General features: G+C 59.8%; 1 protein-coding gene across 4 annotated transcripts; it reads left to right on the plus strand.

The window, feature by feature from the left end:
* Nucleotides 1–5,985: 5,985 nt before the first annotated feature.
* On the plus strand, nt 5,986–8,950 carry CD79B (CD79b molecule). Of its 4 annotated transcripts, none has more exons than XM_068531315.1 (6): nt 5,986–6,052; nt 6,700–6,753; nt 7,765–8,076; nt 8,296–8,414; nt 8,689–8,730; nt 8,852–8,950. In XM_068531315.1, exons 1-6 carry the CDS (start codon nt 5,986–5,988, stop codon nt 8,948–8,950), a joined length of 693 nt encoding a protein of 230 aa, XP_068387416.1. The 4 variants fall into 4 exon arrangements, with proteins under 4 accessions (XP_068387416.1, XP_068387417.1, XP_068387418.1 ...); XM_068531316.1 differs by having other exon boundaries at nt 6,703–6,753; XM_068531317.1 differs by lacking the exon at nt 7,765–8,076.
* The last annotated feature ends 3,096 nt before the right edge of the window (nt 8,951–12,046 follow it).

The raw sequence follows: 12,046 nt of genomic DNA on the forward strand, positions 1-12,046 counted from the left end.
GGCAGCGAGGTGGCACAGCCCCAAAGCTCCCCCGTGGTGCCTGCCACTGAGGGAGCTAGGGCTTTGCGTCTGGGACTGATCCAGCTCCCTGTCGGGGACAGGATTTGGCCGTGCTGGGTTGTCACCCAGGCCGTGGAAAACGGGAATTGTACCTGAGGTCTCCACTCTGAGCCCGAGGCTGCTGCCTCCATGATTTTACCTTCAAGTTGCTCTCACCTCCTCGGGGGCCCTGCTGCCCTCCTCATGGCCCCGGGGGAGGTGGGAACATCAGAAGCTCTGCTCCCCACTTGGGGAGGAGCCGGCCTGTGATGGAAGGATTGGCTGCCCTCCTGCCACCAGAGTCTTAAGGGCCACTGACCTCTCCCCAGGAAGTAGCTCAGGCCCCCCCAGCTCCCTCCAGGACAAGGAAGTCTTAACTTCAGTGAGAGCAGACACCTGACCCCAGGGCCTGCCAGCCCTGCCCTGACTCTGGGTGCAACATCACCCTGCCAGCTTAGGAATTCTCTGGAAAAGGGAAGCATCACTGGTCCAGAAATGGCTCCACAAACCTGATGGGCCACTGGATCCTGACTTACTGGGCTGGTGTGACCCCTGACACCCTTTCCGGATTTGTCCATTGCCCAGGCCCCTGGCTCCCTGGCTGGCCCCTGGGAGAAGAGCAGAAGGGAGGATTCCACTTGGGAATCGTCTTTTTCTAGAAAGCACGGATGGGTAGCACAGGTTGGATCCCACCAGCATATCGCTGCACTGGGGGCTTTCTTGGCCGGAACACCCAGATCTCGGGTGGTGTCGGGGACCCTGGTGCTCAGGAAGAAGATTCCCCTCCCTCCCTCCTTCCCTCCCTCCTGCATCAGCACCACTGGGGCTCCTGGCAGCCTCACCAACCCCAGAGGTCTCCTCCTCATCCTCCACCACACCCATCTCTTCCTCCCTCCTCGTCCTTTTCCCCTCCTCAAAGTGATCCTAAGAATGTTCTAGCTGAGCCCATGTTCGAGATTTCCACACTGGGGCAGGCACTGCTCACCTGGCTCAGACCCAACCTTCCAACTTCCTGCCGCCTGGTCTGCTGGCACCGCTGACTTGGGCATGGCGGTGCCGGTCCTCCGCCGGCTCCCGAGAACAGACAGAGGCTGAGCTCGGAGGAGAGGGTGAGACGCCGGCTTAGGGGTCACTGGATTTACTCATCTGTGTGTGTGTGCCTGTGTGCCAGCGTTATCCCTATGTGTATAGCTCTGTTTGTGTGTGTGTGTGTGTGTGTGTGTGTGAACCACCGTGTCCGTCAGAGCCTGCATATGCATGTGTGTATGGGTATATTTGTGTACATGTGTGTCAGTGTGCCCCGCAGTGTCTGGCTGGGGTGTGTGTGTGTGTGTGTGTATGTGTGTCTTCTCTGTAGGCCTGTCTGTGTGAGTGTCCCTGTGCTGTGTGTATGTGAGTGTGAACACAGGTGGTAAGGTTTGCACATCGAGTCCCCCGTTGCCCTTAGTTCCTCTTCTTTTTCTTCTTGTTTCTCGTGAACAGTTTGATTAAAACTCAGGAAGCAGCAAAACCTCCAAAACAACGTGTGTGTGTGTGTGTGTGTGTGTGTGCGCGTGTGTGCGTGTGTGCTCGCCCAGAGGCCGGAGCCTTCCTTTCTGTCTGCCGTGCTCGCCGGCCTCCTCACCACCCTGCCTGGGCATCCCTCTCTCTCACCCCCGTGAGTCCCCTCTTCTGCCTTCCTCCACTTCTCTTCCTCACACCCACTGCCCAGCCCTGCTTCCCGGCCCCGGCTGGGTCCTCTCTGGAATGAGGCCCCCGCTCCTTCCATCTCTTCCTGCAGCAGTTCTGGCTCTTTCTTCAGAAGTTCATCCTGTAGGGGTCAGCCTCCTCTCTGACCAGCACTCCGCCCACAGCCTTTCCCTCCTCGTTGGGGCTCTGACTAGTGAGGCCCCAAGAGCCTCAGCCCCTGCTGGACTGGACTCTCCACCGGACCGTGTGCAGATTGCAGAGCCAGCGTGGCTGAGCGGGGTCCAGGCCTCCCCCTGCCCGCAGCCTCCTCCCCTGCAGACCCACACCCATTGCACCTTGTCCGGGTGGGAACAGGCCCAAGCCAGGCCAGTAGACAGGCTCCTTTGTACAGTTCTTATAATAAACCTCCCCAGTGCCTCTGACATGTGGGCTTTCTCCTTCTGTGCTTCTGCGTGCAGACATCGACAGGAGCTGAGGGCAGCAAGAAGGGCTGGTGGGGATTGAGCCAAGTGGGGAAGACTTGGGGAGCTGCCAGGGATTGGGGAAGGCAGGATAAGGAGGGCCCCAGCTCGCTCCTCTGGCTCCGTCTGGCCGTCTCCTGCCCCCTCCAGAAGGAGACTGGGACTCCAGCCTCACAGCTGGAGTCCAAGAGGCCAGATGAGGTCAAGAGTCGTGCCCCGCTCCCTTCACGCCCCTAACAGGCAGCACCACACTGCGTCTCCCTGCCCACGACAGCACCCAGGAAATGGGTGTTGGGACCCGTGTCCCCAGCCCCTCCTCTCCAGAAGCCCCCATAACTTCTCTGCCCCTCAGAGGCCCTAAGGTGCCTATGGGTACACGGTGTGGCCTCTCCCTCTCCCCAGAGGTACAATTCCCCCAGGATACTGCCTCTGACCCCTGACCCCAGGAAACCCAGTGTCCCATGGATCTATGACAAAGAGTAATGTTATGTAGTGAGCTCAGGCCACAATCCCAGTGGATGAAATATAATTTTAGATTTAATTTTGTTTTCTGACTGCCAAGACTGTATTCCTCCAAACTAGTGAGTATTAGTCCCTTTCAAGATTTCTGTATCCCCTTTTCCTGGGTCCTGAGGTTACATGGCACCCTTGGGGGCTGGGGAGGGGAACCCCCAGGCCACCCCGACATCCCTCAGCCATGTCCTTGAGCCCCTTCCTACAGTGTGGTTTTTGCCTGCAGGAGAGGGGTCTGACATCCCCGCAGGGCTCCCTGAGCCCCCCACCGGGGTGCTGACCTCCCTCCCAGAGGTGGAGGAGGGGCTCCTTCTCACATGAAAGTTCTCCAAACCTTGCCCGGGTCCCTCTCTGGCCCCAAGGACAGGAGAGCTTGGGGGTACCCTGACCCACCCTTCCCCTGAGCCTTGAGTGGTCAAAGAAAAAAGGCAAAATCCTGGGTGAAGAACATAGATAACCGAAGTTCCTATTTCAGAATCAAGACCCTCCCCCAGTTATCAGTCCTACGCACCACCTGCCTGAGGGTGAACCTGAGTCCCTTCAAGGCTCACAACCGCCCTACGAAGAAGATATTATTACAATTATTTCTGTTTTACCCAAATGAGGAAACTTGGTCTCTGAGAGGTTAAGAACGGGTGTTGCTTAACAGGGGTGCAGTTGACATGTGAGACAAGGAAATTCTGCTTTGTGAGAGGCTGCCCCTCCCACTGCAGGGTCTTCACTGCCCCCTGGCCCATGAATGCCAGAGGTGTCCGTTGGTCATTTGACCTTGGCACTGGCCCTGGAGCATTTCCCAATGCTCTCGGCGTGAGGCAGGACCACCCTTCGTTGAGAAGCCCCAAGTGACTTGAGGCGGCTTTCTGGTTTCCTGCAGGGTCAGGATTCACACCCGAATCCTTCTGAGCCTGCAGGTCTCCCCTGGTAACAACAAACCAAGTAGAGTCAGTAGGCGAGGGCTGGGGGGAGGGGCAGAGGTCAGAGCCCTTCTTTCCAAACTGAGGTTCTGCCCTCTCCCACCACCCTCCCAGGGTTACTGGGGGTCCCTGCCCTCTTGCTCCCCAAACCCCCAAGCTCCGTGTCCCTTCTCCCTACACCCCCATCTCTTATTTTGATGCTGCCTTCCTGGAAAGGTGGGGTGAGGGCTGCCTGATGTCGGGGTGCACAGCCCAGGGCAGCCGGGGGCAGAGGCAGGAGTGGGCTTACGAGGCCTCCTGTTCCAGGAAGGAAAAGGCGTCACAAGCCCCGGATATTGCTCAGTACTGTTGTCACTGGGGAGGGAACAGCATGGCCCCAACTGTGACAAATAACCCTGCAGACGGCGGGGCCCCCATTGCCCCCACCCCCTCCTGGCATGAATGGGAATGAAGTCCAAAGGACACATCTGCATCCCTGCCCACGGGAGACGCAGACGTATGTGTGTTTGGAGGACACCTACTGCGCCCCCAACCTCCGTGCCCCCTAGAGTCACCCTGGGCCGCAGGACGAGCCCCTGAGCAGCCCCACACCACACAGCCCGGCAGCACACCCGTGTGAGCAGCTACATGCACACACACACACACGTGTGTATCCCAAGCCTTCTCCGTCTTCCTCCCAACTTTGGGGGACGCTAGCCCCAAAGCTAACCAAGGCTTCCATCACCAGGAGGTACTCTGCTAAAGGAAGAGACCCCTGGATTTTCCCCCATTCCTCTGGGGGAGTCTCCAACCTCCCCCGCCAGGGGCCCATGGTCCCCAAGCTGACCTCAGGTGATGTTTATATTCCTGGGCTGTTTGTTCTGTGAACTGAACATCTGACACCTTTTCAGAGAAATGTGGTTTTTTTTTTCATTTGGAACATCTGGAAACAACAAGAACATCTGGGACTGCCAGGAACGAGCTGTTCCTTGGATGGAACCTTAACCCCTCCTGTCCCCGCTTTCCACAGCTCCAGTCCTGGCCCGTACTCCTTGGTGGGGTGGGGGAGGGGGGTGGACCCCACCATCCCAGGCGAGACTTATGCTCAGGACTGAGGGGGCAGCAACCCAGACCTCTGCCTTCCTCACCACCAACCCTGGCCTAGGAGGCGGGTCCCTGTCTCCCTGAACCCAAACAGACCTGCCAGCAGCACAGGCTGTTTGAAAACTGGCGGATGGTAAGGAGAATATGTAGGCAGAGGACACAAGATTTGCAACTTCCTTCCCCTCCTGGCGGTTGGAAGAAGAGAGAGAGTGAGGGGCCGAGAGAGTAAAGAAGCTTCCATAAAACATAAAACTCAAGAGTGGGCTCAGCTGCGGGGCTGAGGGATGCAAGCCTGCCATGTGCAGCTGTGCAGGTTGTGCACTGCACAAGGGCACCTCCCCCACCCCGAGCCCCCAAGGGATGAGGGTTGTGTCTGATCCAGGGGCAGGGACACAAAGTTGAGCTTAGACAAGCTCCTAGACTTATGGTTCCATCCACCACTCTGCTGACTGGTGAGATAAAGCCAGAGATCCTTTTTGTTTCAGAACCTGAAGACTCCCCCATACTAGCCTCCTGTCCTCTGCCCAAGACCCCTGGAGCTGTGGATAACACTTCAGTGCCCTGAGAGTCCCCGGATTGCTGAGTGGTGGGTTTTCTCTAAGCTGTCAACACCTAAGTCCACCTTCTTTGGCAGCTCCCAGCAAACTCTCCCACCAAGTGAGGGAGGGGCCCTCTCGCCAGGTCCTGGACCAAATCTCCCAAGCGGCTGCCACTCTTGGCCTGTTCTTGCTCAAGAACCGCTGTGGTTCCTTTCCTCCCCAGGGTCAAATCTCCATCAACCCCCAACATGGCCACCTGCACTCCAGCCAAGAGGCCGTGCTCTGGGCCCATAGCTGCCCGCCAGCACCCCTGCCCCATCCTTCCTGGGCGCCCCTCTTCCCACAGGGTGTACGCTGGTCCAGGGTGGAGAGGCCGCGCTCGCATTCATCCACAGGACCCATGTGTATTCAGCTAAGTGTGCGGTGGGAGGCTAGGGGGCCCCAGGGCACAGGGATGGGGTGGGGACTCAGAGGCCGCCGCCACCCGGGGCGTCCACCGCGGACCCCGCTGTAGTGCCCGAGCTGGGGTGACGCTTGAGCCTTAGCAGCACAGCTGACAAAAGAGCCTGCCCTCCCCCAGGGTCCCCGGAGAGCCGGTGCCTCCCCTGGGTCCCAATTTGCATGGCAGGAAGGGGCCTGGTGGGGAAGAGGCGGGGAGGAGACAGGCTGCAGCCTGGGCAGTTACACGTTTTCCCCCCCAGGAGCCTCCGCTGTCGCGGGCTTGGGGCAGGAGACGGCGGGGTGAGCATGGCGGGGCCGGCACTGTGTCCCGGGCTCAGCAACTGGTTGGTGCTTCTGCTGTTGCTCCTTTCAGGTACGGCCCGAGCCGAGAGGCCTGCTGGTTCCGCTCTCTCCACTGGTTCTGTCTCCTGCTCTCTCCTCCTCCTGCTTCTGTCTCTCACACTTTTCTGCCTCCTGTCTCCCTCTGACAGCCCTGGGGACCGGGTCTATGGGTATCGGCCATGCTGATGGCTCAGGGCTCCGCGGCCCCAGCCCCTCTCCCACCCGGAGGGTGTCAGGCTGAGCTGGGCCTGAGGGGTTGGTGGCTCTGACCGCAGAAGAGCTGGGCCCAGGAGAGAGAACGAAGAGTGTGGTTCACCCCCAGGCCGTGGAGGGCACTGCGTGGTGGTGGGGGGGGGGGGCAGGGGAGAGCTGCCCCCAAGCAGACCTGGGACAGGCATGTTCCAGAAGTGGTGCCCTGGTCTGGAAGGCGGTGGAGCCCTCCGGCTGTAACTTCCCTCCCGTCTCATCCAGGCGCGGCTCAAGGTCAAGGGCAGAAGAGGGGCGGGGAGTCGGATCTTCTGGTGACCCCACCCCACTCTAGTCTCTCCAGAGCAGGGCTGGGGGAGAGCTGAGGGGTCTTGATGCTGATGTCCTGGGCGGGGAGGAAGTGGGTCTGGGAATGCAGGGGTGGGGCAGCCAAGTCCGAGTGACCGGCCCCGCCCACTCCCTCCCACCCAGCAGGTGAGCCGGTGCTGGTGGCCAAAACAGAGGAGCTCTACCGGGATCCCAAAGGTCAGCAACTTCCCCCGTCCCTTCTGGGGACAAGTATGTCTGTGTCCAAAGTCGGTCACTGTCCTGTGGGCTGTCCCATGGTCACCCTTGTGCCCTTGTGCCCCCTGGGTCTCCCCACCCAGGACTCCCATCCCCAGGCCTCCTTAGGGTCTGTCTCCCTCTGTAAGACCTGGCTCTGAAGTCCCTCCAATCCCCACTCCTCCAGCCGTCATCGTCATTAAACATAAGTGCTCCAGTCCCAGCGATCCGGGGCAGCGCCAAACCCAGGGTTGGAGTGGGGGCCAGAGGGAACCCCACTGAGGACTCAGGCCCGGTCTCCCTGGCTGGGGAGTTGGGCTTAGCCCCGGCAGGAGACCATAACCTCAGGGGCCCCGACAGGTCGCAGGGGTTCCTAGGGGACCACTGACTGGGAACCAGGCAGGAGGGAGGCTTCTTGGAGCAGGTGGGCGGGGACATCATGGCAAACTGAGAAAGAAGCCTCAGGAATAAAAAGAGGAGCAGCTCCACACAGAAGTGGGGAGGGAGGTGACGGCCAGGGGATGGACGTGGGAGGCCTTGACTGCCAGGCTAAGGATTTGTGGGGTGCCCTTGAGGATTTCGGGCTGGTGTGGGTAGCCCAGGGCAGGGAGAGGTGAGAGCACCAGGCCAGGCCGGAGGCTGTGCTATGGGCCTTCTGGCCTCATGGGGTGAGGCCGGCATCGGGCTGCTGTAATGGGCATGGAAAGGAATCAGAAGGTTCCAGGCCCTTCTAAAGGAAAATCAGGCGGGAAGGGTGGGCCATCAGGAAGGGGCGGGGTCCGGCAGCTCGGCCTGTAGCTTCTCACGTGGCTCTGGCTCTCCCACACCTCTGCCTCATGTCTGCCCCGCACCCCGAGAAGCAAGGGCAGACAAGGGGGCGGAGCCAGGGGTCAGTGCTGCCCAGGACGGGGGCCCACGGCTGAGGGCCTGAGTTCGGGCTGACGGTCAAGAAGACAAGGGGCAGGATTTTAATCCCAGCCTTGGCGCCCGCAGGAAGCATTTGTTCCCGGATCTGGCAGCACCCACGTTTCGTGGCCAAGAAACGGGGCTCCATGGTGGAAATCAAGTGCCACCTGGAGGCCCTGGGCAACGTGAGCTGGCTCCGGAAGCAGGAGACGGACTTGGAGGCCAAGATATTTCTCCCCGAAAAGGGCCGCATCCTCCAGACCCAGAACAGCTCTGAGGCCACGCTCACCATCCAAGACATCCAGTTTCAGGACAACGGCATCTATTTCTGCGAGCAGGAGTGCTTCCAGCGGCCCCCGAGGACAGAGCGCAGCTGTGGCACTGAGCTTCGGGTCATGGGTGCGTGCGGGGCCCGCCCCCCAGCCAGGGAGGAGAGCGGGCGTGCTCGTGGAGCCGTCCACACCCACCCCACCCCAGCCCGGACCAGTAGGGGGGCCACAGCGTGGCGGTGACTGTGGCCCTCGAGCACCTGGGAGAGCCGCTGAGAAGCAGGTCCTGAGGGGCGCAGGCCCAAAGGGGGGGCCCCAGCCTCACCGCCCCCGCCCCACCTCCCCCCAGGGTTCAGCACCTTGGCGCAGCTGAAGCGGCGGAACACGCTGAAAGACGGCATCATCATGATCCAGACCCTCCTCATCATCCTCTTCATCATCGTGCCCATCTTCCTGCTGCTGGACAAGGTGACCCTGGGGGCCGGGGAAGCAGCCACGGGGCAGGCCAGACACGGGCAGGGTCTCCACTTCCCCAGCCCCAGAGCCTGCCCATCGATTTACCGATTCAGTCACTCCTTTATTCATCAGCTGTTCTCGCAGAGTGCGCCTCTCCCCCCGACCCCTGACCCCTGGCCCCTGACCCTTCACCCCGGGCCAATCTCCCCGGCCCTCCCCAGCCTGGGCCGGCAGTGGATGGGGGTGGGGGAAGCTAACACTCTGCTCTCCGTCCCTCACCCGCCAGGATGACAGCAAGGCCGGGATGGAGGAAGATCACACCTATGAGGTAAGGAGCGGGGTGGACCCCGCAGCTCCCGGGGCCGTGGGGGGCAGGGGGCGCGGTCAGAGGCACCATCTGTGTACGGTCAGCGCGTGGCCAAGGCCTGAGCTCCGCTCCGTGTCTCCAGGGCCTGGACATTGACCAGACAGCCACTTACGAGGACATAGTGACGCTGCGGACAGGAGAGGTGAAGTGGTCGGTGGGCGAACACCCAGGCCAGGAGTGAGAGGCCGGCCCTCCCCACGCCCCTGGGCATAGCCCGCTGGGCCCTCACTGACTGCTTCAGAGCCGCCCGGCTCCCAGCCCATCGCCTTTACCCTGGACCCCCTGTCCGCCTCCAAAGCTGGCCCACCAGGTCCGCCTGCCCCTCCAGCCCTTGGTCCCCATCTCTTGCCAAAGGGACTGGAGCGGAAGGGCCACAGGGCAGTGATTTGGAGCAGGGAGTTCTCTGGGGCTAGACTGGACCCAGCCTTCTGGGGGTGCTATGCGGGGATCCATCCCCTATTCAGGACAGGGAAGGCAGAGACTTGTCTGGAACCTGCAAACGGACTCAGAACAGCCCGGCTTCCTGTAGAGCCCGGGAAGGGCCCTGGCCACCCCCATGTGGCTGCAGATGGGCCACCGAGAGCTTCATCCCTCTCCCATCCTCTCCTGCTCTCTCCCGCCCTCCCCCACCCCAGGGGGCTGCTGGCCTTGAGCCCTTTCTCCCACGGAATAAACAATGTGTCTTGAGAAATGACACACAGGCTTGTGACATCTATGGTTATGGGGTGGATGAGAGTTCCTGTTTGGGCACATCCGTGGACCCGTGGGGTATGAGGAGGGACGGCTGCCATGGGGCGTGAGGAGGGATGGCTGCCATGGGGCTCAGAGCCCTCTCCGGGGCTCACTCACTGCTTCTCTCTGAAGGCCCAGTTGGGACCTGTGGTCATGTCTCCCGTTCTTCCCCTGCTCTCTGACCCTAGTGAGGCCCCGAGCAGTGGAGAAGGGCTGAATGGACTGACCCTTCTTCTCGGCGGGGATACCCTCACCCTGCATTCCCTTCAGCCGACAAGCAGCACTTGAGTCCTGCTCTGTAGGGCAGAGGTCTTAGCCCTAGAAGAGTTTGCCCTCCCCCACCCCCCCCAATCCTCTTGTCCTTTAAGGCCCTCCACCTACAGGAAGCCCTCCCAGAGTGCCCAGTCCCTGCCTAATCCCTGTTTGGACCCCGGCCTCTCCAGCTCTGGCGTAGCTACTACCTTGTGCTGCCCATACTGGCCTTGTTCTCCAGTTAAATTAGAAGCTCCCTGAGGGCAGGGTTTCCCCTGACTCCATCACACACCGCCTTGTCCCCTACCAAGCCTGGATATTTTTTAAAATTTGACCCAGAGCTATGCAAGAGAGATTCCTAAAGTGGGAGGCTCTGTGGTGGTGAAGTCTGGGCGTCCTTAGGTAACCCCTTCAGGCTTTCCAGCACAAAATCAGAGGCAAAATGGTCCCCAACCTGCCAGCTGCAGGAGTGACTGCTAGCAGCTCAGGGCTGGGAGCTGAAGTGAAATTAACCTCTGTGTGCAGAGCCAGGCTGAGCTCCACTTCCTGTTGACCCTGGGGGGACCCCAGAACACCTCTTTGCCATTCATGCTCTGGATTCAGGTGGGAGAAATCCCTGCCCTCAGGGAGCTGCCAGTTTAACCAAGGCCAGCATGGGGGGGACACGTGAGAGCAGCTCCCCCTGGGATTCCAGGTGGGGCAGGTGGCCAAGGCCCCCAAGCCTGGGGTTTCAGGTCCATCTCTGCGTCGCTCAGCGGTGCCCACTCAGAGCCAGACTGGGCCAAGCCGGGGCGGGCCTCCTGCCTCCCTGGTGTCCGGGCTGCCAGAGGAAACTGGCTTGTTTTGGCATCTGTCTCCACTGAGCTGCAGCCCTTCCTCTCCTGCTGCTTTGCATAGTGGCGCTAATTCTGGCCTCGACCTCCACCAGGGACCCTGGGCAGCCGGCTGGGGGTGGGACGGAGCCTTCACTTCTCCCCCCACAGCAGGGTCTTCCCCCTGCTTGGGGCTGCCCTGAATCTGGGGAGGCCTTGGCTTTTTTGAAAGACAACTTAATATCTTTGAATAACTGAGTTTCCCTAATGCTTTGAGGTACTGTTGGCAGAGAATCATCTGAGCAGGGAGACCTGCCTCGACCACCAGACACCCACCCTGCAAGGGCACTGCCTTCATGGTTACGATGTAGAAGCGCTCCCTGGTCCGTTCTTCTGTCTCAGAGGCTTACACTACAGGTGTCCCCATGTCTGTCTTATGGGTCCCTGGCCCCCGGAACTGACAGGCAGTGGAAACAAAGCTGGGTGACGCTGGTGGGGGGTGATGAACGTCTCAGGTCTCGGTTGCTTTATCTACAAAACGGGAATCATAAATCTTGTCCAAAGGAGTTGAACCAGATGTTGGTTTTTAGAAAACTATCCTACAGTAAAATTGACTTCGTTTTCTTTTCATGAATTTTAGATTTACAGGTTTGTATAACCACCACCGCAACCAAGATACAGAACGTGAATCAGACTCTTTTTCTGGGTCCCCCAAATATTTATATATTGAGAATCTCTTAACTGCCAATAAGATTTTATTGAACACCTCCATATTCATTTACATGATCTTGCCCCACTGTTACCCTGGAAGGGGGACGGCTGCATCCCAACTTTAAAAATGAGAAAATCGAAGCCCAGGGAGATGATTACCATAATTGGCCAAAAGTCACACACAGATCTTCTGACTCCAAACTCAGCATTCTTTCTACTACATCACAGCTGCCTCCCTCAAAGGACCCTGAGCCAGAGGAGGAGGAGAGCCATAGGGAGAGAATCCTGGGACAGCTTTGCCATCTCCCTTGTTCACAAGTCCCAAAGCCCCAAACACCCCACTCCTTCCTAATAGGCCAGGATGTTGGGTCACTGGGCCATCCTTCCAGGAGTCCAGCTCTGGGCCCCTCTGGGCCCCTCTTCCTTTAGAATGCAGCCCCGAGGGCCCTTGGTGGGCACATGCCCTGCTGCCCACTGGGGGAATCCAGCCCTGTCCCCCGGGGCCTGGGGTAAGCACAGGCTTGTTCCTCCTCCGTTCTAGCTTGACTTCCGGCCCCCTGGCTGCAGGTGTTGCTAGGCCGGGGGTGCTCTGACCCAAGGGTTTGGGTGTTTTTCCAGCAGAATTGGAGATTAGAGAAAAACAAAACAAAACTCGGAAAGCTGCTGCTGTTTGGGTTTCACTGGACCCCCAGCAGTTGTGCAGCCTGGCCGGATCTTCCGCAAAGGGCCTCAAAGGCCATCCAGCCGGGGGACCAGGGACTCTGGTCCAC

Source organism: Eschrichtius robustus, chromosome 20 (assembly GCF_028021215.1).
Source record: "Eschrichtius robustus isolate mEscRob2 chromosome 20, mEscRob2.pri, whole genome shotgun sequence".
Lineage (NCBI taxonomy): Eukaryota > Metazoa > Chordata > Mammalia > Artiodactyla > Eschrichtiidae > Eschrichtius > Eschrichtius robustus.